The following is a 26,583-nucleotide window of genomic DNA, read 5'->3' as shown; positions in this document are numbered from 1 at the left end:
TATGAAAAAAGAACCTCATATTATTTAATTCTTAATCATAAGCTCCACACTTCTAACAAAAAGGAACCAATCAAAATATGTACTTTAGAAAAACAATAATTAGCATTAAAAATACACTTTAAGATTTGATCAACCAAATTTTTGTACTAATTGAGAAATTTGAAGTTATTTATATAAAAGATTTTTACAAAAAAAAAATCCTAATAGGTATAGAGGAAGAAACTATATTTATGTAAATTTACATGTGACATCTGTCATTGGTGATCCAAATAGAGAGTTAAATGAATTAGTAAGATGTTTTTACTTTTTACTCTCATTATTCTCATCATTCAAATTACAAGATCAGAATAAAATAATATTTTTTTTCCAAAACCTATTTTATTTAAGTAAGAAAATATGTCCATATAAGAATCACTTGCTACTTGTCAACAATTAATTTCTCCATATTCTTTTTGTTAATCTCTGATTGCACACCATACCATAAATACACTTAATTTGCGTCAATATATTTTTTCTTTTGGTGTCACTAATTTACTTCCATATCTCTCTAATCATCATAGTGAGCCAATAATAATGACATACCAAAAAAGTTTAGAAGTTGTATCTATATATAATTACTTTTTTTTTTTTTTTATTGTTGTTAATCGTAGCTTGTTTTATTTATTTATCAATCTTTAACAAAGAAAAGACTACGATAATTTTAGCGTCTCCTCCTCCTTTACAACATGCGTGAAAGCAAAATACGTACATTCTACAATGTACGTATAGACTCTTCCTCTCTGTTTCTTTAACCTTTAATGATGTTTTTAGTGATTACAGTTTACGAGAAAAAATCGAATCATATGAAAATCCAAAAATTATACTAAGTTTTAATCGCTTCAAAGGCAAGCGAGGGATTTGATTATTATTAATTAACAAAAAGTAAAGACTCTTTTTTACACAAATCGCAATCATCTAACTAATTAATCATAATTACTTAATTAGAGATTAGAGATGCTTCCCTCTTCTTCTCTCTCTCTATAGCTCTCGCATAGTAAATATAATCCTGTTTCTTCTCTATTTTGCATGCGATTGGGCTTTTTTAGCGGCGGCGATGCAGATGCTACATTGAGCCTGCTGCCATTGAGGTACTCCCACTTAGCCTCTCTAATGTAATCCCTCGTTTGTGTTATCCAAGTGTTTTCTTAATTCCTGCAATTTTTGTGTGATTCTCTTACTCGCTTCCCCAATTAAGAGCTTTGAATACTCCCAAATTCCAATGCTTTCGTGTAATTTTGCTATTTGCTCTATGAGTTTCTCTCAGAAGATTTTGAATTACAGTTTTTGGAGTTTAGCTCATCATCATCACAGTGAAGCATATGAATTTTTTTTTGTTAATTGATTAAAAAAGAGTTATATATACAGTTGCTTTCAGTTTCGGAAAGGTTTGAATTTGGTATTGTGATGGGAGGATCTAAAAGAGTATCCAAGTCTAGAAATGCTGGATTTAGCAAGTTGAAGGCTGCTGAGTCATCGTCTTCAACAACCACCTCTTCATCAAAACATTATTATCCTGAGACATCTGTGGATGATAATAGCTATAGCTCCCTTACTTCTTCATCTCCTCTAGGAAGAAGCAAGCCTCTGTTACAGTATTCAGGAAAGGTACCGCCTAAGCCTTTGCAGTCCAAAGAAAATGTCACTGTCACTGTTCGTTTTCGTCCCCTCAGGTGTGAATTTTGGAACTGGCAACAACAACTCATGTTTGGTGTTTTTTTTTTTGTTCTGTGGGTTTTTTTTTTGACATTGGGGTGTTATGTTTTGACTTATATAGTCCAAGAGAAATCTGTAAAGGGGAAGAGGTTGCGTGGTATGCTGATGGGGAAACTATTGTGCGGAATGAGCAGAATCAATCAACGGCTTATGCCTATGGTTAGTCTTCTTACCTGTTTTTGGCTAGCCTTCATGAGTTTCCTGTATCATGATGTCAAATCCAATCTGCTATATTGTTTCTTAAAGTTCTGTCTTTCCTTGCAGATCGTGTATTTGGGCCTACGACCACAACACGCCATGTCTATGATGTTGCTGCTCAGCATGTCGTTAATGGTGCTATGGCGGGGATCAATGGTATGGACTAAACACTTTGTATTGGCTCACCAGTCTACTTTAGACTTTATTCTTTAGAGTTTAAAAAGATATGTGTAGTATCAAAGCTTACCCCGAGCTACAGTACCATAAACAGTTGCATGACCATTCATTTAAAAAATAAGATATTTGAGTTGCCAAACTGTATCTAGTGCTTGTTCTAGTTTCTAGAATACTTTTGAGTTAGACTTTTTTGCCAAATTGATTCTAATGTATTGACTTTGAGTGTTAATCCAACCACAGGGACCATTTTCGCATACGGAGTGACAAGCAGTGGAAAAACTCACACTATGCATGTAAGATTTACTAATCTATTTCTTGCTTTTCATCTTATCATAATACAACTTATTAGGTTACTACCTTGTACAATATACTTCAATGTGTCATCACAGACATGCTTCTCTGTCAGAGAATCATTTGCCTCTTCCTTCGTTACTGGCTAAATCACTGAGTAGTTGAGGATAAAAGTTCCTCTCTTACAGTAGCCATAACGATTAGCAATGGAACTCGATGTTTGGATCCTAAAATGTTGTGTGTTTGTATTGAATATTATTCTCCTTCTAGCTAGTGTTGCTCTGTTGACCCTATTAACCCTTTTATTTTCCTGTAGTTAGCATATGGCTGCACTCTTTAGGTTAGTTCTCTACTTTAGACACTCTGCAACCTAGTAGTCTCTTATGACACCCATGATCGATACATGGTCCTGCCCTAGTGTCGGTTAATTTATTTACTTCATTCTAGAGACCATGTTACGTGTGACTTTAAAGATGTACATGACCTAAGAAGAATTTTATCTCATAAAGACAGTATTGTTTGCTTCAAATGTCAGGGGGACCAAAGATCTCCTGGTATTATACCACTAGCCGTGAAGGATGCCTTCAGCATTATACAAGAGGTACTTATTAGGATGTTGATTAGGCGAATTCCCTGGCCAAAGTCTAGCTACATCAAACATTTTTTTCTTGCAGACTCCAAAACGAGAATTTCTACTACGTGTTTCCTACTTTGAAATTTATAATGAGGTACTACTCACTACATGCTTTTCTTCTCTCCATTCCCTTTAGTCAACTTCACCAGTGGTGCTGAATGATAGTCAGATTCTGCCTTTGATTTTTCTTAGTACTAAGGTTCATTTTACTTCAGGTTGTCAATGATTTATTGAACCCAGCAGGACAGAATTTGAGGATCAGAGAAGATGAGCAGGTACCTATTTCAGTACTTGATCCTCTTATTTACTTTCTGTTGGTGACATGCATAGTACTGATTTCACTGTCTCATATATATATATATATATATATATATTCGTTGTGAGTATAGTGCTCATCATAGAATCCTAAAACCTGTCACATCATATTTGTTTTATTAGAGTAGACATCTATTCTCGGCTAGATGTACTTGTTCCATATTTAACTTCTATTGTGTTGTGTCTTTCCCTCTAAAATTATACACTGAACCTCTCTTTATTGTCGATTGTAGGGAACCTTTATTGAAGGGATTAAAGAAGAAGTTGTTCTATCCCCTGCTCATGCGCTTTCTCTTATAGCAGCTGGAGAAGGTAGGCACTTCCATGTTTCTCTATAATAAAAAGGCTTATTCTAGAACCTAACGATTCCAGCTAAGACTCTCCCGGTCATTGTAAATTTATCTTAAGATTTCTTTGTCAGAAAGTGTTTCCATTTACCATTTGCGGTTCCTTTTGTGTGATATCATTTAGCAATTTTAATGACTAGTTTTCTCTTTCTTGATTCCAGTAGTTTCTTTATCTTTATTATGCAAGTCATCTTGATAAAAAAAATTTCATTTAATGACAGAGCACCGACATATTGGATCCACAAGTTTTAATCTGCTCAGCAGCCGGAGCCATACAATGTTTACTCTGGTATGTTTACTTTTGTCTTTCAAAGCATGAAGAGATTTATTTCTTTCCCCTCATCCATCTCAATTCTCAATTTTGTTTATCAATAGAAAGTTTGCAAGAAATTATATAGCTCTTTTATATTATCATACATTTGGCTACACTTCACTCTCCAACTCTAAGCATTTTCATCCAAGCATTCTTGGCACTGCCCCTTTTCGACTAATGAAGTTTTCTATAGGCAATTTCACAGAAGCTCAAATATTTTCGAACCTTTCACCATACTATGATTAATGCGTGGTTAAATTCATTCTTGACCTCAAATATTGACCAGGGCCTTAATAGATACTTGATTCTTAATCATATAAAACATTTTAAATGCTTTTGGCCTTAGTTTCAATTATTCCTGGGTTATCGCCAAATTATCATTAGGTTTAATAAAATCAAGATTATAGTTTGTTGTCACCATATTTTTGTGTTGTTTAACTGGGAGGTAGGACCAGTTTTGTGTTCCTTAAGTTCTGAACACTGAAGAATCCTAGCTGTTTATCTAGTCTTCAGCACAAATTGAACAATGTTTTCTTCTTTTAAACAGCATTTCAAGCAACTCTGTCATACTTATTAAAACCAAGTGGTTTAGTAATGTTAAGTATAATAGCTAAAGAGTTTGGCTTTCTTTTCATATCTATCAGTAAAGTTGTACCGTTTCTGAAAGATGTTATAACTGGTTTGGTTGCAGACCATAGAGAGTAGTCCCTTGGGTGACAATAACGAAGGTGGAGCTGTACACCTCTCGCAGCTGGTATAACATCTTTTGTTTTTATCCCGTGATATTATGTTCAGTTATAGTTTTGTTTATTGTTGCACTTTGTGAACAACTGATTAACTGCCCATAATGTCACTTATACCTGCAGAACCTCATTGACCTGGCAGGTTCTGAGAGCTCAAAGGCTGAAACCAGTGGTTTAAGGCGCAAGGAAGGGTCTTATATAAATAAAAGTTTGCTGACTCTAGGGACTGTGAGTTCTTGGTTATCTCTGTTTTTTCAAAGCAACAATAGTTTTTTGAAATTTAGTCGAATTTAAGAACTTCTCTGCCTTTTTTCTTTGGAAATAGATCTGTCCATAGCTGCGTCTTCTTTTTTTCTCTCCTTTACAGCTGAAAACCTTGTTTTTGTTTTTGCCTTCCAGTCATTATGTTAAGTCACCTCCCAACAGCTGAAGTTGGATCGTCCTTTTGCAATTTTGCAGGTGATATCAAAGCTTACAGATAGGAAGGCTAGTCATGTGCCATATAGGGACTCTAAATTAACCAGGCTGCTTCAGTCCTCACTGAGTGGTCATGGACGTGTATCTGTAAGTGTCGTTAGATATCATTTTTAGCGTATTGTTGCAATAAATGCCACACACAACATGAACATAGGCAGTATAAAACAATTCCTATGATCGATTTTACTGATTGGTTGTTCCATCTGGATATGATAGCTTATTTGTACGCTGACTCCTGCATCAAGCAACTCCGAAGAAACACACAACACATTGAAATTTGCCCATCGTGCTAAGCATATCGAGATTCAGGCCGCACGGAACAAGGTGTTACTCACATCTATATTTCAGCTCAGTGTAATTCTGTACTGAAGATCCATTCTGGATTTCTAACAATATAAAGTACAGATAATTGATGAGAAATCATTGATCAAGAAGTACCAATACGAGATTCGCCAACTGAAGGAGGAGTTGGAACAGCTTAAACAAGGAATCAAACCAGTTTCTCAGTTAAAGGATATCAGTGAAGATAATATTGTTCTCCTAAAGCAGAAAGTATGTTTTTCTGTCACTAGTCCCTTAAATGTCTGCAACAGACCGATGATACTTTACTTTATCGCGATTCAGTTTTAGAAACTTGAAATTTGATTTGCATTCTTTTCTTTTGATGTAATTATAAAAGCTAGAAGAAGAGGAAGAGGCTAAAGCAACTCTCATGAGTCGAATCCAACGGCTTACAAAATTAATTCTCGTGTCTAATAAAACTCCACAAACATCGCGGTTGTCTTATCGTGCTGATCCTCGGAGAAGACACTCATTTGGAGAAGAAGAGGTAAAATCACTTTTAAGTCTTGTACATCCTTCACCTGTCCTTTGATCAGGATGATTTAGATATTTTAATAAATGATATAAAACATAAATCCTCATTTCCCAACAGCATGTCTGCCAATTATTATTTTTGTTTTGGCTGATCTTACTTGACAATCCATGGCCAGCTTGCTTACCTACCTTACAAGAGGCGGGACTTGATGGATGATGAGAACCTTGAATTATATGTTTCTCGTGAAGGGACTCCTGAGACTATAGATGATGCGTTTAGAGAAGAAAAGAAGACCAGGAAGCATGGCCTGCTGAATTGGTTAAAACTTAAGGTACACATTTGATTCTAGAATTTATCTGGCTTTGAGAAACTTCTACTGCTGGCTGGTTTTGTTTAATTTCGAGCATTTCCCTCAACATCGTAGCCTCATACTATAGTAAACAGTGTCCTGCACATCATTTATCTGGCACTCTGTGTGCTTCGAAAGAATTATGCTTCTGGTGTGCTTGAGATATCACGCAGCTTCATTTCCTCTTACTTCGATTTTCTTCTTTCTTTTAGACTGGATATGGCGATGTCTAACCTTTCATAACTGTTTTACTATCAGAAAAAAGACGACAGTTTCGGGGGATCAGAGTCGAGTGTGGTCAAGTCCAACAGTACACCGTCAACTCCTCAAGGAGAAGGCAGTAATTTTCATACAGAAACTAGACTTTCAGAAGGCTCTGCATTAGCGGATCAACTCTTAGAGACTAGGGAAAATAAAGAAGCTCATGGAGACAGTTTTCATGAGACTGAGACACCTGAGGTACATTGACATTTTTTCTCAGCTGATACCCCATTCCATTTTGCATCGATTAGTTTACTGAGCTTTTTCTAAAACAAGTGATGCACAATTTTTAAGACGTTGTGTACTTGTTCCCAGACTAGAATGAAAATGATTGACCAGATGGAATTACTGAGGGAACAGCAAAAGATTTTATCCGAGGAGATGGCGCAACAATCAAGGTCTTTTAAATTGTTGTCAGAAGAGGCTGCCAAAGCCCCTCAAAATGAAGACATTAAAGTAATCTTTGCGTTCTGTTCATCATCTTATTAAAATTTCGATCAAATCTTGCAGATATTTATCTTCCTGGTTGTCTTTGGAATTATGCAGGCGGAGATTAAAAACCTCAATGGTGACATCAAGGCAAAGAACGACCAGATTTCTACGTTGGGGAAACAAATTTTGGATTTTGTAATAGCGTCACATGATGAATTGGATAAAGCTGATATCGTGCAGGTGGTTTATCTTTTTCAAACATCACACAGTGGTCTTGTTCTGGCACTTATTATCGGTGATGTTGAATTTTCTCAAGTCATTTTTCTCTTATCTTCAGGCTGTTTCTGAAATGAGGGCTCAACTAAATGAGAAATGTTTTGAACTCGAGGTGCTGAAACTCTGTCTCTCTTTACACAGTACTTCATCTATTTGATTAATACTGCACCTATACTGCGTTGCTATATACCTGCCTGCTACTCAGTATTCATATATTTTACAGGTTAAAGCTGCAGATAATCGTATCATTCAGGAACAACTCAACCAAAAGGTCAGATAATACCTTGTCTTTCTCCCAATCCCAGTGTATTTGTTAGTGTGCAGACATGTCAGAGAAATCTGTAACTGATAAACTTATTTTTCTGCAGACATGTTTATGTGAAGAGTTGCAAGAAGAGGTTGCAAACCTAAAGCAGCAGCTCTCTGAAGCCTTGGAACTGGGAGATATCAGCTCTGTCACAATTCACATGCAAAAATCATCTGGATCCCCAAACAATGACGAAGAAAAGGCCTTAGAAGCACAGGTGGAATTTTCATATGATTCACAACATTTTACTGTGACCATTTTTTGTCCCTCATCTTTCTCTTCCCTTCTATTTTTATATATGAAAACCTTAACATTATATTCTGACTGAGACATAACAGGCATTTGAGATTGAAGAGCTTAGACAGAAAACTGAAGAGCTAAGTGAGTTGAAGGAACAACTAGAACTCCGAAACAAGAAACTTGCTGAAGAGAGTTCATATGCGAAAGAGCTTGCTTCAGCGGCTGCTATTGAGCTTAAGGCATTGTCTGAGGAAGTAGCAAGACTTATGAATGACAACGAGAGACTAGCAGCTGATCTGGCAGCAGTGCATAAGGGCTCTGTTACACCACGGGGCAAGATAGGAAACCTGAGGAATGGAAGGAGGGAAAATCATACAAAGAGAAAAGAGCAAGACAGCTCGTTGATAGAACTGAAGAGAGAACTGATCATGAGCAAGGAACGTGAAGTTTCATTTGAAGCTGCTCTTGTCGAAAAATACCAGAAGGAAGCCGAGCTACAAAGAACAGTAGAAGAGTCAAAAGAAAGAGAAGCGCATCTAGAGAATGAACTTGCTAACATGTGGGTCCTTGTTGCCAAGTTGAGAAGATCCCAAGGAGCTGATTCAGGTATATCTGACTCAGTATCAGAGACGCAACAAATCAACCATACTGGGACTTAAGTGACAATTTGTGATTAGATTTTTGAGTTTTGTACATTTGTATGCAATTCTCATTTCCTTCGCGGGCTTGATTCTTTTGGTTTGTTGATAATAATACTTTAAAGGAAAGTATCCCGAAGGCAAATCTCTTGTGCAAAGTAGTTCTCTGAATCTTCTAACTTTCCATTTCCTAAAGACATCTTTATGTTCTATAATCAATATACACAAAAGGCTAACCAAGTCCGACATGGCATCCTTATCACTTAGCTGCAGGAACCCTGCAAAACCTTTGATTATGGTATCTTTCTAGCATCTAGGACCTACCAGCTGGTCAGTCTATCTTTTACAACAGTTCTATGAAGCAAATCTTCACTTCCTAACAAGTCTTCCATTGCTAAGAGAACCTGAGCCTCTACTGTACATTACGCATTACATTAAACAAAACCACTATCCATGTCTACTATTGTTACCTACATCATCTTCCATGAACCTCTCAATTCAATCTCTCCATAACAATTCCATATGCACAAAGATCAAAACTTTGGTCCCACACATGATCAGAAGAAAGATGTCAACGCATGAAACTTAGCATAAGAAAATGAGTTATGAATACACAAAAGATCCAGATTGAGATTGCAGTCACAAGACCTGCATCGTTACTACATCAGAAGAACAGATCACAAAAACGAATTTTTAAACCAAAACAACAAACTACAGAAACTCAAAAATCAAAACTTTAAAAAGTGCTTAACTAAAACAACCACACTAGAATCATCAGATCAGATTCAGAACTGATCAATTCGTCTTAGGATCAGGCATAGGGAACAAACCACCAGCACCAGCACTTCCTCTAGGAGGAGAGAAGCCTAAGAACTTCTGAAGATTAGTCCTTATGCTAATAGAACAAAGCAGATACAAAAACGCCATTGAACAATCCGTGGAATCATCTCCTTTCAATCCTCTATGACTCATCTTCCTCACAATCGTAATCGGATGAAACGGAAGCTTCGCCACAACTTTGCCTTCGAAAAGCGAATTCAACAACCCAAACACAACGAAGAGAACCAAAGCAACAACGGCACCAGATTTGAACTTGAAGAGCGATAGATCTCGGCTCGATTCCTTTAAGCTGGATTCAACTCGATCTATCTTCTTCGTCTTCGATTTTTTGACTGTTAGCTTTGAGGAAGTGTTGTTATCAGTCTTCATCGTCTCGAGCTTCTTGGAGGCTTTGTCAATGGAAGATTTCAAGGATTTGTAAGAGTTCGTGCGATAGATTAAGATCCATGAGATTGCTTCGCAGACTAACGCCGTGCAGAAGGAGATTCCGACGACGGTGAGACTATCGGCGTACTTGAATGAGGCGAAGAGAGGTATCGCCGTCGCCATTGCTCTCTTCCTTCTTCTTCTTCTCAAGCTCTCACAGATTTTGATATGATTGAATTTTTTAGTTAGGAGTCAAACTTATGATAAAATTTAAATAAATAAAAATTAAAAAAGAAGAAGCCCACAAACAGAAAGAAAAAGGCCAAATACTTAAAAGCCCATAAACAGAAAGAAAAGGGCCAAATGCTTAAAAGCCCACTAGTATTGGGTAATAGTAATACTGTAAATTTTGACTTTATTAATAAACGGCATACCATGTGGGTTTGATGACGTTTTTCTCAATAAAACGACACGGTTTTTACATACGAAATGTTAGATGAGACAATTTCCCTCTTTTTTTTTTTTTTTTCATCAAACTAATCATCTAGGGAAAAATACGACATGATAATTTTCTTGTTACATATTCATATAGTAGTACATAGAATGTAAACACTTGATTTATGTTGCACACTTGCAGTTGCACCCAAAAGTAGTTGTGGAAATAAAAACGTGAGCCAAATAAAAATGTGAAAGTGAGACATCCTTTTCTTGGGCTATATTTAGGTAACATAATAATTTTTGGTATCAGTGTCTCTTATTCAATATCCCATTTAATTTTGTAAGAGGGGTTTTGAATGTATGTGGGGGCATGAAACTTCGTTTATTTATTATGAAACGTTTCCTTTGTACTTCGTAACAGCATAAGTTGGATTAATATTTAAAATTGTTATATAGAACTCTATATACATCTACCCACCACGGCCTCTTTTCACCCATCACACATCAATAATTGTTTCGCATATCATCAACTAGGACCTGATGTTGTTGATTCATGAATCATTCTAGTTAAACTTCTCAGTTCATCCGTAACCACTAACCAGAATTGGAAACTTGTCTTTTTTTTTTCTTTCTTTTTTTTAATCATAGGACCGTCAAAATTAATAATGTGAGTTAAGACCAGAATGATGTTTTGAGAACCGTCCGCAAACATTAATCTGTGAATGGTATACGTATACGCCTTTAACGTCATCACATCACATAAGACTAGAGTAAGTAACTTACTTTATGCTAATTACAATGTTATGAAATGTTCTACTCCCTCCGTTTCAAAATATAGAATGTTTTAAGTAAAACATGCAGATTAAGAAGTTTTTACTTATAACAAGTTCAACCAATCAGAAACAATACTGCATAATATAAAATATTAAACTAATCTAAAAGTTGCATAAAAATTTGAAAACATTATATATTATGAAACAAAAAAATTCTCTAAAACATCTTATATTTTGAAACGGAGGGAGTATAATATATCTTAAAGATCATTTTACTGAACATTTGTGGTGGCAGGTGAGTGCAGTGCAGTAGTATAATCATTTCTGCTTAATTTAGATGTGTCTTTAATAGAAATTTCATAATGAAACTTTACTCACTTATTTGCTAGAATTTTTATTTCAGACTCACTCATTTTAATTATAATATATTTTTTTGTCAGCCTTTTACTTATAAGTTATTAAAAGAAAAGTGATATTTCCACAATTTTTATATATTTTTTTTGATTATATATATCATATAGTGTATCTGTAGTGTTGATTAAAATAACAAAACCATCTAAATATTTGCTATTATTAAGATAAATATCATCTAAATATATAGGTGGTTTTGTTATTATTTAATTTTATAAGTCTACCACGATCCACGTACTTCACCTAGAATCGCATAGACGGTCCATGTAGCACTCTTTGAACATTTCTCTTGTTCGTATTCTCAATGTGGTTCTCTACATATACGTTACCTCATCAACGGTCATCTAGTACCTTATTAATTCGTTTAGGCTGACTTATACAAATTGTTCTCACGGAAACTGTTGTCGCTATTTGTGAGTCCTCCGTAAGTTATAATCAATCTATATAGACATTTAGGCTATTGGAACTGTTTAGGCGGATGTCTATTTCTTGTCAGAAACTGAGTTATTAAATGCTGCAGACAGGCGTTATATACATTACAATTCGAACAAAAATATAAAACATTTATTTGGTTTGTCTTATTGTTGGGTGGGGGACGAAACAAGAAAATTTTTTGTAAACATGTTCAACTTAAACTTATTGGTGATGTATCCTTTAATTTGGGGACCCTTTAGCGATTCGTTTAGATTTGAAAGTTATTGATATTGGCGTGGACATTTCAGAAACCAACCAAACTATATTTCCAAAACCAATGCAAAATAATACTCCATAAGTGATTGTGATTTAATAAAAGAGAGCTCAACTAGCAAAAATGTTAGTTATATAAGCTTGAAGCTTCCGATTTTGTAACTACTTTAAGCGATACTTTAAAGTTTCCTAAAAGAGAGAGAACCTTTTTTCTATTGTTGCTAAATGCTAAATACCAAATCGGTCGTTTACACATTCTCAATAAATTGCATATTTTAATCGTCATTAGACGTGATTGACGAATGTTTCGCTTCTAATCACCGCACTAATCAATTAATAAATTTACTTCTTTTAGATAAAGTTTGATGTTTTCCAAGTGAATCTGAAAAGAAAAAAAAAAGTAACATATTTGAGTAGTGAAACGTGTCCGGTTATATTAACTGAATAATTACTATATGTCTATATGGTTTCTAAGTGAGTAACTGAATATGTTTACATGTGACAAAAACAAATTAATTATTAATGACAAAGCAACTTTCTTAACCAATCCTCTTTATTAAGGTTAATTGCTTCAGTAAAAGAGTTCCATTTTTCATCTGCATGAACTAGTTTAACTGTTATTACATTGATGATGCCTATGGGATTACTTCTACCATACGTAATTAAAAAAGCTATTAGTAAAAAGGAAAAAAACTAGAGATATTTGAAGAAAAGGAATTAGAGCCGTAGATCCAAACTCACGTGGTCTGGTACATTCGTCTTGGACTCGTAAAACAGACTACGCCTGCTGCTACCATCAACATACGTCGGCGGCCTAGTCTGGTTATCGCCGATGAACAAAGGCATATATCTATTGTAAGATGGACCGTCGCGATTAAATCTTGCTGATGAGTTATACCTACGCCAAAACCCTAATCTGCTCGCGTCGTTGATTTGAGCAGCTTCAACGCGAAAGCCATCCTCGAAGAAACTAGAAGCAGCAACGTGGTCTTGGTAGCGGTGGAATAAAGCGGCTGCGTTTGAATGGAGGTTGAAGCGTTTGATTTGTTGACGTTCTCTCTTGTGAGCGTTTTGGTGGCCACCTAGGGCTTGTGAAGTAGGGAAGTGCCGAAAACAATAGTGGCACTTGAATCTTCTTTTTTCTTTGTTATTGTCTTTGATGCTTTCAGTACTTTTCTCGTTATTGTCTTTGGAGGACTCAGATTCTTCATGAGAAGCTCCAAACTCGAAGCCAAAGAGGCGAATGGGTCTTTCCTTAGGAGTGAAAGAGTTGACGTTCATGAAATCATGAGTCTTCATTCTAATATAACGGTGGTGATGACTACTTTGGAGGCTAAGTACAGAGAGAAAAGATAAAAAAATGTTGAGTGGGAAGTAAAGGAATACTACTTTATATTTCTATGTTTAGATTTTTCATTCAACTTTAGTGTTAAAATTAGCAACTGGAAGTACGGTCTCCATTATGTTTCTTACATTTAATTCCCGATGGGGTATGTACATATAGATAAGTGGCATTGAATAACTATTAACTATAATAGACGCATTCACACACATAAGTAGCAAGTATTCATTCGTTTTTAGCTACATTCTTTCTAATTTTGCTCGTATTTATTCGTTTTTAGCTACATTCTTTCTAATTTTGCTAAAGATATAGTCTTTGTATATGTAGATAGAGATTAGCCAGACAAATTAAAACTTTGAAGTAAACTACATTTGATGACGAACGCATTTAGACATTAAGATGACGATTCGACCATCCCTCATTATACTAGGATGCCCACTTGCCAAGATCTCTGTAGCTAGCAATTACTATCATTGAAATTATATACTTACACCTTATTTATTTTTCCTTGATGATTTCTACCCGTCGAGCTACCATCATTGATATATGTCATGTCAATGTTTTATGAAAAGGTTAAAGGTTTATATAGTACATTTGTTTGATGTCAAGAAGATAGTCGTATATAGATGTATCTTTAAGGTTCCTGTTTATGTTCTAAATAGTGACAGCTTGTATACGACTTTGATGCCCTGTGTCCTGTGAGGCTAGCTTAAATCTCCCTCGTGATACAAGCAGTACATTTTTTCTTCTTATCATGATCATTTTAGAACAACCATGAGTTATTTATGTTGCATAATCTAATCAAATCCTCTCTACTTTTTTGTTTTTTGAGTAGCTAGTACTATATCCACATAACCAAAAGGTAAAATAAAAGAACCATGAATTAACATAAAGTACAACTTTTCAGGTGGATCCCTCAAATTAATGTATAGTTAGATGGTAAAATGTGTTATGTCACATCTTTGTTTCCTCACCTGCACGATTCTTCTTTTTAGGTTGGATTTTGCTTTTCGTCTACTACAAGTACGATCTGGTTTTAAAAAAGTTTCATTAATGTTGCTTTCCATGACAAAGTGCAACATTGACGATAGATTTGTTAGTTTCTCATATTTGTTGTCTTGTGCAAAGAATGAAAGAAGTTTATTGCCAATGTACTGTTATGGGATGATGTTTATATTTATTTTGCTCGGTCTAAATGGCGTTGTTTAAAAGTGACTAGAAAGAATAATGTTATCTGTCTCTTCGTTCCTATTTTATTATCATTATCAATTGGGTGAACGTGGTCGACCATGAGGAAATAACATTGGTCGTGAACCAGAGTATTAATTAGTTGCTCACACGATCGAGTCGCCTCCGGTTGCCTCAACCAACGAATAAACAGCTTAAAAGCTACTCTAATATACCAAAAAATTTCAGAAAACCATTAAGAAGAATTTGTTTTTATATTTAAAATTACTTATCGTCACATTTTTTTTATTTCTCGTCTTCTCACTTATATTACATAAAATACATGAAAAGTGAAGATGGGGAAGAGTTAATCAGTCACCGGACTGGCAGCGTAAGCAGTTGCAAAGGAAACCAAAACCTTGAGAGAGTATTGTTTGTCGCGCCTCATATCCCATGCTTGCATCTATATAACATATCCGAAGCTCTTCACCTAAAAATACGCATGCATTGTTACCATTGAAGTGAAACATGCACACAAAAACAGAGATTTATGCTATTTAGAAAACTCTGTTTTTAAGTATGGAATACCAAACCTTCTTCAACATCGCGTAGAGTGCTTAACCTTGCATCTGCATTCTGCAACCACATTATGTGCGCGTTGGGATCTGTGCACATTCAAACTACTTATCACTTTCTTTTCCACAAACTAGGTGAATAATAGATATACGAGTATGACAACAGTTTCCAGAAAAATTCAGGCAAAGACTCACAAGGATTTGAACTATCTCAGACTATATTATCCAGAGAAAATCAAACAAAGAAAAACATTGGACCAAGTAGTCAAGAGTAAGATTTAAATTCCTGATTAACTCGTGTCAGACAGTGGTATTATTAGCTTCCAACAATTAGATAGTCAGATAGAGACAGTTGTCAAATATATACTTATTTTGAGTTTTCTTCAAAATTCTGTTACAGTTATTTTGCTTGCTTCTCAGTAAAAATTTATTTCATCATGTTCTTTACCCTAACAATATAACTCTTTCTATACAAACCTTTGTTCTAATCTTCTACTTTTACTCTTTTCTCTTACCTTACAGTTTCTTCAAAAAGATTGTAAATTTCCTTACAGGAAAAGATTGTAAGACTCTTTTGCTTATGATGTTGGTACATTAAAGCATCTCTTCACGACAACTAGGCATAAAAAAGAACAGAGCAAGTGAATATTATTACCACAGTCATGATTGTAGAAGGATGGTAGCATATAAACGGCATGACCAACTGCACCTTCACATTCAACAGAAGCTGCAGCCAATGAAAGAAGGTCTTCGCCACATGAGCCTCCAACCAGATCAATACGAAATGCATTGATGCGAATCCGGGCGAGTATAGCCGTATACCACTGTTTTGTTAAAACTTCCATATGTTAAGGACAGTAAATAGCAAAGAGATAAAAACATGAACGCTGGAGATAGAATGGATTTGATGTAAAGATATAGCTCCAAGGATACAAGCAACATCTTCATCCTTGAAATTTGCCTTCCTGAAGGCATTCCATAACAATCCATAACCGTCTTCTATCTGAAACAATAACAAGCGAGTGACTATACAGCAACATACCACACAGGAGAGCCATAGAATTCGTCATGAAATTCTTATTACTGATTCATGGCTACAAGAAACTCAGGGGAAATTCAAAGTTTGCATAACCTTTCCAAGTATGTAATCAGACCCGTGTATATTCACTAGAGAGTTTCAAAATCTATAATTAGTGTATTATTTGTCATCCTCAATAACTCACCTTTGAAATCATCGCAGAAGACAAAGCAGCTGGTTGAAGTATGTCAAGACAGTCAGCAGGCAGATCACCTGATATTATCATACAACACAACCTCTTGACCATAAGCGGGTACTTGAAGTTGTGCGTCCTTCACAAAGATAATAGCTTTTAGTCATTATCAGTCCCAACAAAGATCTTTAATCAGTACTGTGAATTTCTTATTCTACTATATTACTAATTACCAGAGGAAACATTCAAGGAACCAGAGGATACATTAGTAATTTAGTTTTCCATATTCCATTAAAAACTACTATAGTAACAAGAGAGTACTACTAGACTATATAAGACTCGCTCAACAAAGAAACCAGTAAACATGGTTGAGTATATCATACATACCTACAATAATCAACAAAGCTAGACCAATCTGCTCTTGTTTCAACATCATAAAAACCCTGTAAAAATCATCAAATTTAAACAACCCATGAACTCAAAACTACACGTATGAGGATTATGATTCATCTCTAAAAGAAAGTAATGTGTTGATCACATTGAAGCATTTCGTCAAACACCTTGTAAGCATTAACTTCAAACACCACAAACCGAATTTGGGGAAGCAATCCATTGACATGAAAGCGAATCATACAGCATAGAAATATATTAAAGACAGTAAAGAAGAAAAAAAAGACATAACCTTTGAGTTCTCTTGGCACTCTTGACTACAATACGAGACTCCACGATCTTGAACTTTCTCAGAACCCATGAGTTTCTTAAGGCAAAGATAACAAACAGAGTCGAACGAAACAAGAGAAGGACAAGCTACGACGGGCTTCGCCGTGTGTATGAGATCTCCAGCACTGATTCTACGAGTTGCGAAAACAGCTCGACCCGCTGACTCAGTGAGTCCGACTCTGATCGGTGGCGGCCCGGTCTGAGATCCGTCATCTCGATTCGACGCAGCAGAGGAAAAGAACAAAGGAGACGTCACTGGGTTAAGAAGGCGCGAGAGATAACAACGGCTATAACGAGTTAAAGCTAATCGCGACATTTTTTGCTTTCAATCACAACGAAGAAGGAAACATAGAAAGTATATATATATAGTATAGTAGTTTGAAAATAGCCCCACAACTTTAAAATTGAAACAAAAACACCCTTTTACACTTTTCTATTTTTTAACTTTCTGAAAGTTAAATTAGTATAATGTGCACGAACGACCAGTTTATGGAGCAGAAGCAACAAATACTTCTAGTAAATTAATTTTGCCTAACGAGAGAGCTGTTTACCTTTTTAAAAACAAAGAATCATAACAAAACTTCAATCAAGCTTCGAGATGTTTTTGTGTATGATGATGAACAATAACCTCCGTTCAAGGATTCACATAGAGATCGATTATTTTATCAAAAAAGCATTGTCTTGTAATACTAATTAAAATCTTTCATCAAAGTAGAAGAATGAAAGGATATACAAAGAAAAAGAAGACACACATATCATATGTGAATGAATGAAACAGTCAACTCAAATGAATTGTATCTTGCATTTTGAAGCTGCTGTCTGGAGGAGCTTCATTAGGTCATCGGTGTACTTTTTATCTTGCTTATCAACTTCAACCTTAACCTTCACAACTTCAAGACACCTCAAATTCTCCATGAAATGTCTCATCTGTTTCAATTCTCTACAACTTCCTCCATACCCATAAACCTTTAGCACCTTCACTCCACACGACAATAAACAACTAATTTTCTTCTTCCTCTTCTTCCTCGCACGTTTGCGAGCGCATACATCCCCACATCCTTTTGTATACTTGTGCACAAGACCCTGAAAGGATAACACACCAGCACACTTAGAGAGAGAATATATATATTTTTGTTAGTTTCTAAATTATATTTAGTTCGTTTTCAGACCTTAAGGACTAGAGTTTCTAGGTTTGGAGATTTCTGGAGCAGAAGTGGCAGTACTTGCCAATCACGTTCCTCGTGGCTCTCAAAAGACAACGTCACGAGGTTGTTGAACTCAGACATAGATTTACAGCAGCAATGAAACACCTGATGATCGGTCACACAAACAAAGTCATGGCTACAACTTGAAACAAGTAATTAAATATATATAGGCGACTAATTAACAATATACTAGATTACAATTTAGAAGAACAAGAAGAAAAGAAGAGAGTAGGAAAGTGACCTCAAGAGAATCAGCAGACAAGTGAAGGGTCACAACATTCCTTAGAGCTGCAACGAGTTTGGTTGCATCACCCTTTGTAGAATCATACCCATAATATTCATCTACTGGTGGGATATTATATATAATCATTATACTTCCATAATATAAGATCCAGTCTAGCCTCGACAAGCGAATCCAACTGACAATGATAATCTTCTGCGACATAACTAGAGTAGTCAAGGTACACAAGACTTGGCGTGTCAAGGCCAACCAATAAGTGGGCGTCTAGAGCATGAAAACGGAAAAATATGGTTATTCTCTGGATGGTTGAACCCCAAATATGTCTTCTCCAATCCCCCCCATTCAGAAGGATCACCAGCAAATATGTTAACTTCCTCAAGCACAGGGCAAGAGTACAGGAGGCAGTCATAAAGATCACCAATATAAGACACTTGAACGATAGAGAGAGTTTTGAGTGCAGGGAAAAGCACACCATATGGAAGATCAATGTCTTGGTCGTATCCTTTATATTTATAGAAGTTTTACTTTCATCATACTTGATTTATAGAAGTTTTACTTTCAAATCACACATCACATAAAATGTCTTATATGTACATATCCCTTTGATAATCACCAATATGATGATTTATCATAAAAAGGATGACTGCCTTGGTCGTAATTGCCCCGGTAAAGGGTGAGTTTAACTAACGTCTTGCTGAAGAAGAAATCAGGCATTATACATTGCGTGGATGTTGATGACAAGTCTAGTTCCAAGGCTCCGTGTTCTAGCACATTGCGGATCAGATGGTTGTACTGAGAGTTGTCGATGTGAGAATCCCACTTCATAGAGAATTTCTTGATGGGAGAATCACCGAGCAACACAAGGGTTCTGTTCACGAAATCAAGGAAGGCACCACCATCACCAATAGTTTCTGATGTTCTGTTCGGATAAAAGACCATGGACTCATCGAAATCAAGGTTATGAACCAGAGGCAACAGATTTCTCCACCGTTTTGAGAGAACTGATGTGGCAGCAGCAATTTTAGTAGGGATCAACGACAGGATCTGACCCAAAACCTCATCTGGTAAGCTATTAATTGAACAAGTTTCCACCTTTTTTTTTGGCAGCCATAGCCATACCCTAAAAAAACAGAGTCAATCAGTTATCCGAATCAACAAATTTATCAAAGGGATTTAACAAAAGTAAACCATCTACCACAAACAAGCTAATTAACACAGTTTATGTGATGTGTGATTTGATTATCACGAGAAACAACAAACATCAAAGCACCAAACTTGTAGATGACAAGAGACGTCGATAAACCTACCTTGCCAGAAAAGATATCGAAGTTGGGAGTTTATTTTCTTAAAAAAAAATTCACACAACAATAATAATTTTATTGAGTATCAACAACAAAGGGACAACCGAAAGCTACAACAAACAAAGCTACTTAAGCAATTTATGTGTGAGATTAAACAATTCTGAAACCCCCACACACACACATATATAGACAATCAATCGAACATAAATAGTCTGGATACGAAACAAAACCAATAATAAGATCTAGATGTTGTGCGAAGAAGAAAAAGAAATACCTTTCAGGACGAACTAGACCTAAACTTGTAGATGACAAGAAGGTTCGGTTTTTTTTTTTGTGGTAAAAAAAATCAAGATATCTTATGATATACTAGTTTTCCAAAGTACGATCGCAACGAAATATATCGACAAAATTTTGTTATTATACTAAAAAAAATTACATTTACTATTTTTGAAAAGGTATATAAAACTGAAAATAATACAATATATTACTATTTTGGAGCAAGTGATATATATAGGAGATTACAAGTAGGGAATTAGGAAAATAATATTCACACAATCCTATATTTTTATATATACTCTAACTCTACATGCCCCCGGAGGAGCTTTTGTTACCCTAATTTTGGCGGTGAGTCCGACTCTGATCGGTGGCGGCCCGGTCTGACATCCCCCATCTCGATTCGACAAGCAGAGGAAGAGAACAAAGGAGACGTCAATGGCTTACGAGTTAAAGCTAATCGCGACATTTTTGTTTTTGCTTTCACAACGAAGAAGGAAACATACAAAGTATATATATAGTATAGTAGTTTCAAAATAGCCCCACAACGTTTAAATTGAACAAAAACACCCTTTTACACTTTTCTATTTTTTAACACTAGGGAAGTTTGGATATTACAACTCTTTTTTATGTCGTCTCATCAATTCATCATCATTATCTAAAAAGTTGGTAAATGTTTAGAACCGTCTTGTTGTTGTTGGTGGTGGTGAAAATCCATCTTCATCTCTTTAGGAGGAATAAAACAATCAACAGAGAGACCAGGCACGTCGAATGCAACATCGTCTATAGTCCATCTCTCTTCCATTCTAGTCACCGAGATTCCTCCTTTGAGTGTCTCTCCAAATCTCGAGATTAACACATCTGTTCTACCCGAATGCGCGATCACCACTTCACTACCTTCGATTGCTCGGTACTCTTCCATCCACGACGACATCGATGTCTCCCAATATGTTGGCATAGTTCCTGGTATCTGAATCCTGCATAGCAAGTGCATATCAATAACATAAATTTTCTAAAAGTGATTTTGATTCCGGTTAGCAAAACCCTATACCAAACAAGAATTAGATTAATTGTTACGTACCTGGTTAAAGAAGAGTCTTCGAGGCAAATTAAGAGGCCACTTTTCTGGCTGAAGTAACCGAATGCGACGTGTTTGATCATCTCAGCAGTAGAGTCACTACGTCTTGATAAATCAATTTGGTCGGTTGATAACTTGAGAATGAAACAATCTTTCCCATTGATTTCTTTCTCTCCAACGAATTGTGCCGATGAGAAAACTGATGATATTGTTAGAGGATCCAACCCCTGATTGTTTGTTTCACATATATATATATATGTCAATCTTCCCATTAATATAAGTACATGTATCACTAGCATCTCTATATAGATTACAAGTTCGAAACCTAAATATGATCAATAATAATAACTAGCAATTCCATACATAGAAGTCCATTGATCCTCACAATCCACATTTGAACCGTACATTAGAAACCTAAAGAGTATTGGTTTCATTCTGCGCTAGCAAGTCTATTTTTAGTTTTGACCATTTTTAGAAATCTATAAAACATATCATTAACTAATCTCACGAGTAATTTAGATTTTGGTTTGTAATCATATCCCATTTACTAAAATTTGTGATTTAGGTAATATTTTACTGGAAAATATTCATATTAGTCTGATTATTACTTTTAAACTCGGATATAGATTTTAGATTTGTAATCATGTTATCCTTTCAGACAAAAGCGATCTGGACCACCACCAAATAACAAAATAGAAAATTACCCCACATGGATGACAATATACATGAATAAGAGCAAACATAAAACTTGTTTGGTGTTAACACATATTTTTAATTAAAGACCGATAAGAGAGGTGTAGTTTTAACAACGATACAAAATTACAACAATTATTGCTAACTAGTAGTGATGATGAATGTACCACATTAAGTAGTAAGATATACTAATGTTTTTATTCCAAGAATCTAATAATTGTATAACTAAGTATCAACTTTTCTTATTGAAAAAAAAATTTTAAGTATCAACTTTTGAATCTCCATCCAACCTTTAAATCCATATTTTTTTAAGCGCATGATAAAGTCAATTAGTAGCACGTGACTAAGGCAAGGCAAAAAGAAAAATCTCATGAGAAAGCTCAAAAAAGCATCTCCCAAAGTGGAATGTCAGATACAACACCTTCTCCTTTTGCCTATAAAGTAAATTAATCAATATAAAATTACATGTTTCTTCAGCTTTCACTAGCTAGAGCCTAGATGCATTTGCTATACTTTAAATCTTGGAACTCTACCCTTCCAATTTACAAGTCTTTTGTCAATAGTTTATAGATTATGATTTTTTTAATTTGTTTTGGGGATTATTTGATTGTATGGTCTATTTATCCAAAAGAAAAAAAATCTATTTTTTAAACAAATCAAAATTGATGATATGTACTTACTTGTAGAGCACGACGCAAAGGACGTATAGCGCCTTTAGCAGCATGATCGCCGAGCCATGGTGTATAACGCCAAGTAGTTTCTCCATCACTTCCGGCTGAAACCTTATGGCCGCCACCAACCAACTCGATGAGCCATTTTTCAGGTAGCATTTGCCACATGACGAAGCATCCTTTGTGAGACACAGACGAGGCACTACCAACCGCGGGTGAGCTATTAATGTCATTCACCATACTCATTGTAATTTTTCCGGTCACAAAAGTGTTTTTAATTTCTCCTGCAAGTTTCTTGCATCCGGTTGCTGCAGCGAACTGTTGTATTATGTATTGTGCCGATGATGATACCTAATTTAACGAACATAAAAAAAGGGATTAGTATGATCTATATGCACATATAACTGATATAAGTATGAATCTGAACCTTTTATTTTCTTTATTAATATGCTAAAGATCATATTGTAAATTATATTAAAATTACGGAAACATGCATGCAATTTTGTTTCTTTAAACAGTAAGCTTTTGGAATATAAACGCATAAGCTGATTCGGGTTTCTGAAGCTTGTACATCACAATTTTTTTTTCCACTCTTTAAAGTACAAACCATGTATTTCTACTGAACACAAAATAGAATAAGAAACAAAATTATATAATTCAGATCTGAAGACCAGACGCTCATTATAAAGGGGGGAAGGTCTCCTTGAATTATTTATGGATCTCGTGATTGACTCTTGCATTGACTATATATGCTTATTCTTTCTCCTTTTTTTTTTTGGTTTACTGTTTTATTATTTTGCAATATATGTATATGTAATTGGCTCGCTTATGTTGATATACCAAAGTAGTTGAATCTTGTTGTGTGATACTGACCTGTTATTGTCCACAGATTTCGGCAAAACACACATCTACCATATATCTCTTTTGAATATAATTTAGTAGAGTATTCTCTATAAATAGATAGATAACATATAGCTAGCTTTCCACCTAGCAATATATCTTCTAGTACTTGACTAAACTAGAGTTTTAGGGAAGTACTATACTGAAAAAAATAAATTAAAGCCAATAAATCTTGTAAATAGTGTATTTATCTTCTGAAATCAAAAGCCTATTTTTAATAATATAAAAGTTTTGCATATGTTATGTTTTCATAAAGGTTTCCACTAAGAAAATAGTATACCAACAAACCATTTATAAGGAGGTGTCAACTGTCGTCAGGTGATGGATAAAAACTTAAATGTCAGATTAATAGTACTCACCATTAAAAGCATGTCCGAAAACGTTTGATCTAAATTAATATATACAGTACCAAAGATGAGGACAAAAAATAATATCACGAAAAAATTGATAGCCCTATACAAAAAAAGATCAGTAAACTAATCCAATTTAATGCACCCACCAAAGTTATAGTATAGTATTCTTTTGTTATAGAAAAAGTCGTCAAAATAGATGAATTTCATATACGTATGGAGTTGTTTATGTAATTAAGGGAAGGCGTATAAGAAATACCTGGTGGAGAGAGATTTTGGAGAGAGGAGGGACAGGGAAGAGAGGACAACCCATAACACTGAGAAGAAGCTTCATATCTGGTTTTTTGGGGAAGACGATGATCTGCAAATGTGTTTTTATCCATTTCTTCCATGATTTGGATCTCGTTGATCTTCTTCCTCTTTCTTCTTCTTGTTCTTGCTCATCCGTTGGTTCTTCCATCAATGGAGCTAATCTCTGCATTCTCTCTCTATTTTTTTATTTTCTTTCTTTTGGGGGTTCTTTCTTTCTTTGTTTCTCTCACTTTGTACTTACGCAGCTTATAGCCCTTAGTGCGTTTTTGTTCACCTTTCGTTTTCTTTGTTTGTTAATTATTTGTTATGTTATTTTCTCTCTCTTTGTGGAAAAGTTATATTGGCATAGGTCGTCACCATTTTTCCTTTTTTTGAGTTATCTTTTCATGATTCGATAACCGGAAAATTTCATACCCGAACCGATACTAATCATGATCAAGTGATGAGTTAGCTATCAAAGTCATAACCTCACATTGAGTATTATTAGGTATCGGGTATCTATTGCTTCCTATATTACTTTACTGACATGAATAATGTATATTCTCTATGATTTTATATGCTCTACATTAATCTTATAAGAAATTGTGAAATCGTTTGGAATCTCCGAATACAGTATATATAATAAAGTTTCTACCTACCCGAACTGCACTACTTAATTACTTTGTTATTCTGTACGTCAATTATGTGTTTAAAATTTCTAAACTATACAAAGTTGTAAAATGAACTTCAGAGTTCAAAAGCTAAGTATTTTTTTTTTTTTTTTTTTTTTGGGTAGAAACTCAATTCTATATTTTAACAAGAACAATATTACAACAAGTTGATTTATTTATTTATAATAATAGTCCTCACTAACACCAAGTGTAACCTTAGCTCAAGTGTATGATCCAATACAAGCTTCACTGAATTTGACAAAAGTGAAACGCTTGAATATCCCAAATTTTTATGCAAGATGGTATTACAATTCAAAGTTTGGTCAGGTGAAGATGAAAGTAAAAGGGACGCAATGAGAGGTGACTTGTCCACGTCGTTTGATATATCCGGTTAGTCTTTAACATTTTTTCGTCCATTGGGATTGATAAATTCCCTGCTTAGAATTTTTGTAATATAGAGTTCGGCGGTCATCTCACAAATGAGACAAAAAGCGGATAATCTGGATAAATCAAGTCGATTGATGATGACGTAATTTTAACCTATGATGGACAGTTACGTTTGATTATAAGAGTGTTATTAAACAAGTAATCATATATTTATAATAGACAACTTTATTCAAGTTCTCAAATTTTAGCTTACATATTGGCCTTGAATGGATACTAGTTTTTAAGTGGATTTTGGTTTTTGATTTTTTGAAAATCTATTTATTTACCATTCAAGATTTTTTAAAATTGGATTCCCTAAAAATTAGAAAAACTAGTTTTTCCAAATTTCGAAGAGAAACTAAAAACCATAATTTTGAGGTTTTTGTGGAAAACTTCTATTTTTAACATAATGTTTTATTTTTGATATTTTGAATTATTAACTTTTAAATATACAGCAAAACCTAAAAATTAAAAATTCAAAAACTAAAATCCAAAAACCAAAATTTTAAAACTAAAAACCATGAAAAATCTATTGCCATTCATAACCATTATGTAGATAAAGAATATAACGCAAAAAAAAACTCAAAAAAAATTCTAGTCACCACTCACCACCCACCAATCTTAAATCTCGAATGAACTGTCAAATCTGAAATCACATTAACCATTTTGATCAAGATCGTGGTTTTCCCTAACCTAACAAAAGATCATTGATGTCAATAAGTAATCTTGACAGTTTTTTTAGCAAAAGTTGTTCATCTTAACAAAGGCTGAGTAAACAAAAGCAGAGAAGAGAAAGCATCCTAACATAACATTCCAATAATTTTCATATCCATTTTCATGTGAGAGACTTTAGCCGATGACATGAGCAAACAACATTGCAAGAGAAATAATCAAAGGAGAATGGTGACATCAAACATTACCTAATGCTTAAGCCCATATGCATTCCTCCAACCAAACATGGCCGTACGCAATGAAAGAAAGTCGTCATCATCATCAACTTCAGGGTGAACAAGAAGACCATCTTCATAAATGTCATACAAGCTAGCAATTGTGTACTCAACACTTGTGTCCTCACCACTTGTGTCGTCCTTTTCATCTTTTGACACTTAATCTTAATTACTTCCAAGTTTGATGATGATGGAGATTTACGTTTGATTATGAGAGAGTTATTAAACAAGTAATCATATATTCATAATAAGCAACTTCATTCAAATTCTCAAAATTTAGTTTACTAGAATTGATATATTGAGTTTTTTTTACATATTATGTAGATAAAGAATATAGCTAAAACTAAAAAAAAAAACTCAAAAAAACTCACTAGTCACCACTCACCGGTCTTAAATCTCGAATGAACTGTCAAATCTAAAACCACAATAACTTTTTTGA

The 26,583-nt window shown here is 34.8% G+C and overlaps 4 protein-coding genes and 2 pseudogenes across 8 annotated transcripts; 1 reads left to right on the top strand and 5 right to left on the bottom strand.

The window, feature by feature from the left end:
- The first annotated feature begins 309 nt into the window (after positions 1 to 309).
- Positions 310 to 8,712, top strand: LOC104768866 (kinesin-like protein KIN-7L, chloroplastic). 3 transcript variants are annotated; one of them, XM_087505434.1, is made up of 25 exons: positions 310 to 758; positions 1,086 to 1,127; positions 1,405 to 1,709; positions 1,814 to 1,911; positions 2,017 to 2,106; positions 2,368 to 2,420; positions 2,954 to 3,019; positions 3,093 to 3,146; positions 3,268 to 3,327; positions 3,601 to 3,679; positions 3,936 to 4,003; positions 4,719 to 4,781; positions 4,894 to 4,998; positions 5,230 to 5,334; positions 5,464 to 5,571; positions 5,653 to 5,799; positions 5,927 to 6,076; positions 6,240 to 6,395; positions 6,672 to 6,872; positions 6,990 to 7,130; positions 7,221 to 7,346; positions 7,444 to 7,494; positions 7,606 to 7,653; positions 7,751 to 7,906; positions 8,028 to 8,712. In XM_087505434.1, the coding sequence occupies exons 1-25, from the start codon at positions 726 to 728 to the stop codon at positions 8,586 to 8,588; spliced, it is 3,066 nt and encodes a 1,021-aa protein (XP_087361560.1). In that variant the 5' UTR covers positions 310 to 725; the 3' UTR covers positions 8,589 to 8,712. The 3 variants fall into 3 exon arrangements, with proteins under 3 accessions (XP_087361560.1, XP_087361561.1, XP_087361562.1); XM_087505435.1 differs by lacking the exon at positions 310 to 758 and adding an exon at positions 876 to 921; XM_087505436.1 differs by lacking the exon at positions 310 to 758 and having other exon boundaries at positions 991 to 1,127; positions 1,415 to 1,709.
- A 422-nt stretch (positions 8,713 to 9,134) lies between these two features.
- LOC147918411 (uncharacterized) lies at positions 9,135 to 10,021 on the bottom strand (annotated as a pseudogene). Its single transcript, XR_015593136.1, has one exon. The product of XR_015593136.1 is annotated as an uncharacterized LOC147918411 (transcript).
- A 2,715-nt stretch (positions 10,022 to 12,736) lies between these two features.
- On the bottom strand, positions 12,737 to 13,426 carry LOC104768864 (zinc finger protein GIS2 pseudogene; annotated as a pseudogene).
- A 1,421-nt stretch (positions 13,427 to 14,847) lies between these two features.
- Positions 14,848 to 17,433, bottom strand: LOC104768863 (histone-lysine N-methyltransferase ATXR4). 2 transcript variants are annotated; one of them, XR_015593135.1, is made up of 7 exons: positions 17,060 to 17,433; positions 16,765 to 16,820; positions 16,390 to 16,516; positions 16,100 to 16,169; positions 15,822 to 15,990; positions 15,185 to 15,256; positions 14,848 to 15,081 (listed from the first exon to the last, which is right to left on the bottom strand). XR_015593135.1 is itself a non-coding variant. In XM_010492939.3 (7 exons), the coding sequence occupies exons 1-7, from the start codon at positions 17,411 to 17,413 to the stop codon at positions 14,963 to 14,965; spliced, it is 981 nt and encodes a 326-aa protein (XP_010491241.2). In that variant the 5' UTR covers positions 17,414 to 17,433; the 3' UTR covers positions 14,848 to 14,962. The 2 variants fall into 2 exon arrangements, 1 of the variants encoding a protein (XP_010491241.2); XM_010492939.3 differs by having other exon boundaries at positions 15,822 to 16,004.
- A 447-nt stretch (positions 17,434 to 17,880) lies between these two features.
- LOC147918410 (F-box protein At4g27050-like) lies at positions 17,881 to 20,586 on the bottom strand. Its single transcript, XM_087505788.1, has 7 exons — positions 20,456 to 20,586; positions 19,206 to 19,663; positions 18,899 to 19,045; positions 18,704 to 18,807; positions 18,544 to 18,615; positions 18,267 to 18,407; positions 17,881 to 18,180 (listed from the first exon to the last, which is right to left on the bottom strand). The coding sequence occupies exons 1-7, from the start codon at positions 20,584 to 20,586 to the stop codon at positions 17,881 to 17,883; spliced, it is 1,353 nt and encodes a 450-aa protein (XP_087361914.1).
- A 25-nt stretch (positions 20,587 to 20,611) lies between these two features.
- Positions 20,612 to 24,432, bottom strand: LOC104768861 (uncharacterized). The gene is made up of 4 exons (XM_010492936.2): positions 24,069 to 24,432; positions 22,569 to 22,910; positions 21,199 to 21,422; positions 20,612 to 21,094 (listed from the first exon to the last, which is right to left on the bottom strand). Exons 1-4 carry the CDS (start codon positions 24,288 to 24,290, stop codon positions 20,776 to 20,778), a joined length of 1,107 nt encoding a protein of 368 aa, XP_010491238.1. The 5' UTR covers positions 24,291 to 24,432; the 3' UTR covers positions 20,612 to 20,775.
- Positions 24,433 to 26,583: the final 2,151 nt, after the last annotated feature.

This window comes from Camelina sativa, chromosome 20, assembly GCF_030686135.1.
Source record: "Camelina sativa cultivar CO46 ecotype springtype chromosome 20, ASM3068613v1".
Classification (NCBI taxonomy): domain Eukaryota; kingdom Viridiplantae; phylum Streptophyta; class Magnoliopsida; order Brassicales; family Brassicaceae; genus Camelina; species Camelina sativa.
The sequence above is the reverse complement of the archived record's forward strand: the minus strand, read 5'-3'. Positions and strand labels throughout refer to the sequence as shown.

Excerpts from the sequence above, each read along its gene's own strand:
- LOC104768861 (XM_010492936.2), bottom strand. The coding sequence starts at position 24,290 with ATGCAGAGATTAGCTCCATTGATGGAAGAACCAACGGATGAGCAAGAA. Across the intron at positions 21,423-22,568 it reads CTTTGCGTCGTGCTCTACAA|GGGTTGGATCCTCTAACAAT; the intron begins GTAAGTACATAT and ends ACAAACAATCAG. Across the intron at positions 21,095-21,198 it reads GAAGACTCTTCTTTAACCAG|GATTCAGATACCAGGAACTA; the intron begins GTACGTAACAAT and ends CTTGCTATGCAG.
- LOC104768866 (XM_087505434.1), top strand. The coding sequence starts at position 726 with ATGCGTGAAAGCAAAATACGTACATTCTACAAT. Across the intron at positions 3,328-3,600 it reads GGATCAGAGAAGATGAGCAG|GGAACCTTTATTGAAGGGAT; the intron begins GTACCTATTTCA and ends TGTCGATTGTAG. Across the intron at positions 4,999-5,229 it reads GTTTGCTGACTCTAGGGACT|GTGATATCAAAGCTTACAGA; the intron begins GTGAGTTCTTGG and ends GCAATTTTGCAG.
- LOC104768863 (XM_010492939.3), bottom strand. The coding sequence starts at position 17,413 with ATGTCGCGATTAGCTTTAACTCGTTATAGCCGTTGTTATCTCTCGCGC. Across the intron at positions 15,257-15,821 it reads CTTCTACAATCATGACTGTG|ATCCCAACGCGCACATAATG; the intron begins GTAATAATATTC and ends GAATGTGCACAG. Across the intron at positions 15,082-15,184 it reads TCTACGCGATGTTGAAGAAG|GTGAAGAGCTTCGGATATGT; the intron begins GTTTGGTATTCC and ends GCGTATTTTTAG.
- LOC147918410 (XM_087505788.1), bottom strand. The coding sequence starts at position 20,586 with ATGTCGCGATTAGCTTTAACTCGTAAGCCATTGACGTCTCCTTTGTTC. Across the intron at positions 19,664-20,455 it reads GACTCACCGCCAAAATTAGG|GGTATGGCTATGGCTGCCAA; the intron begins GTAACAAAAGCT and ends CTGTTTTTTTAG. Across the intron at positions 18,181-18,266 it reads TAGAAACTCTAGTCCTTAAG|GGTCTTGTGCACAAGTATAC; the intron begins GTCTGAAAACGA and ends TTATCCTTTCAG.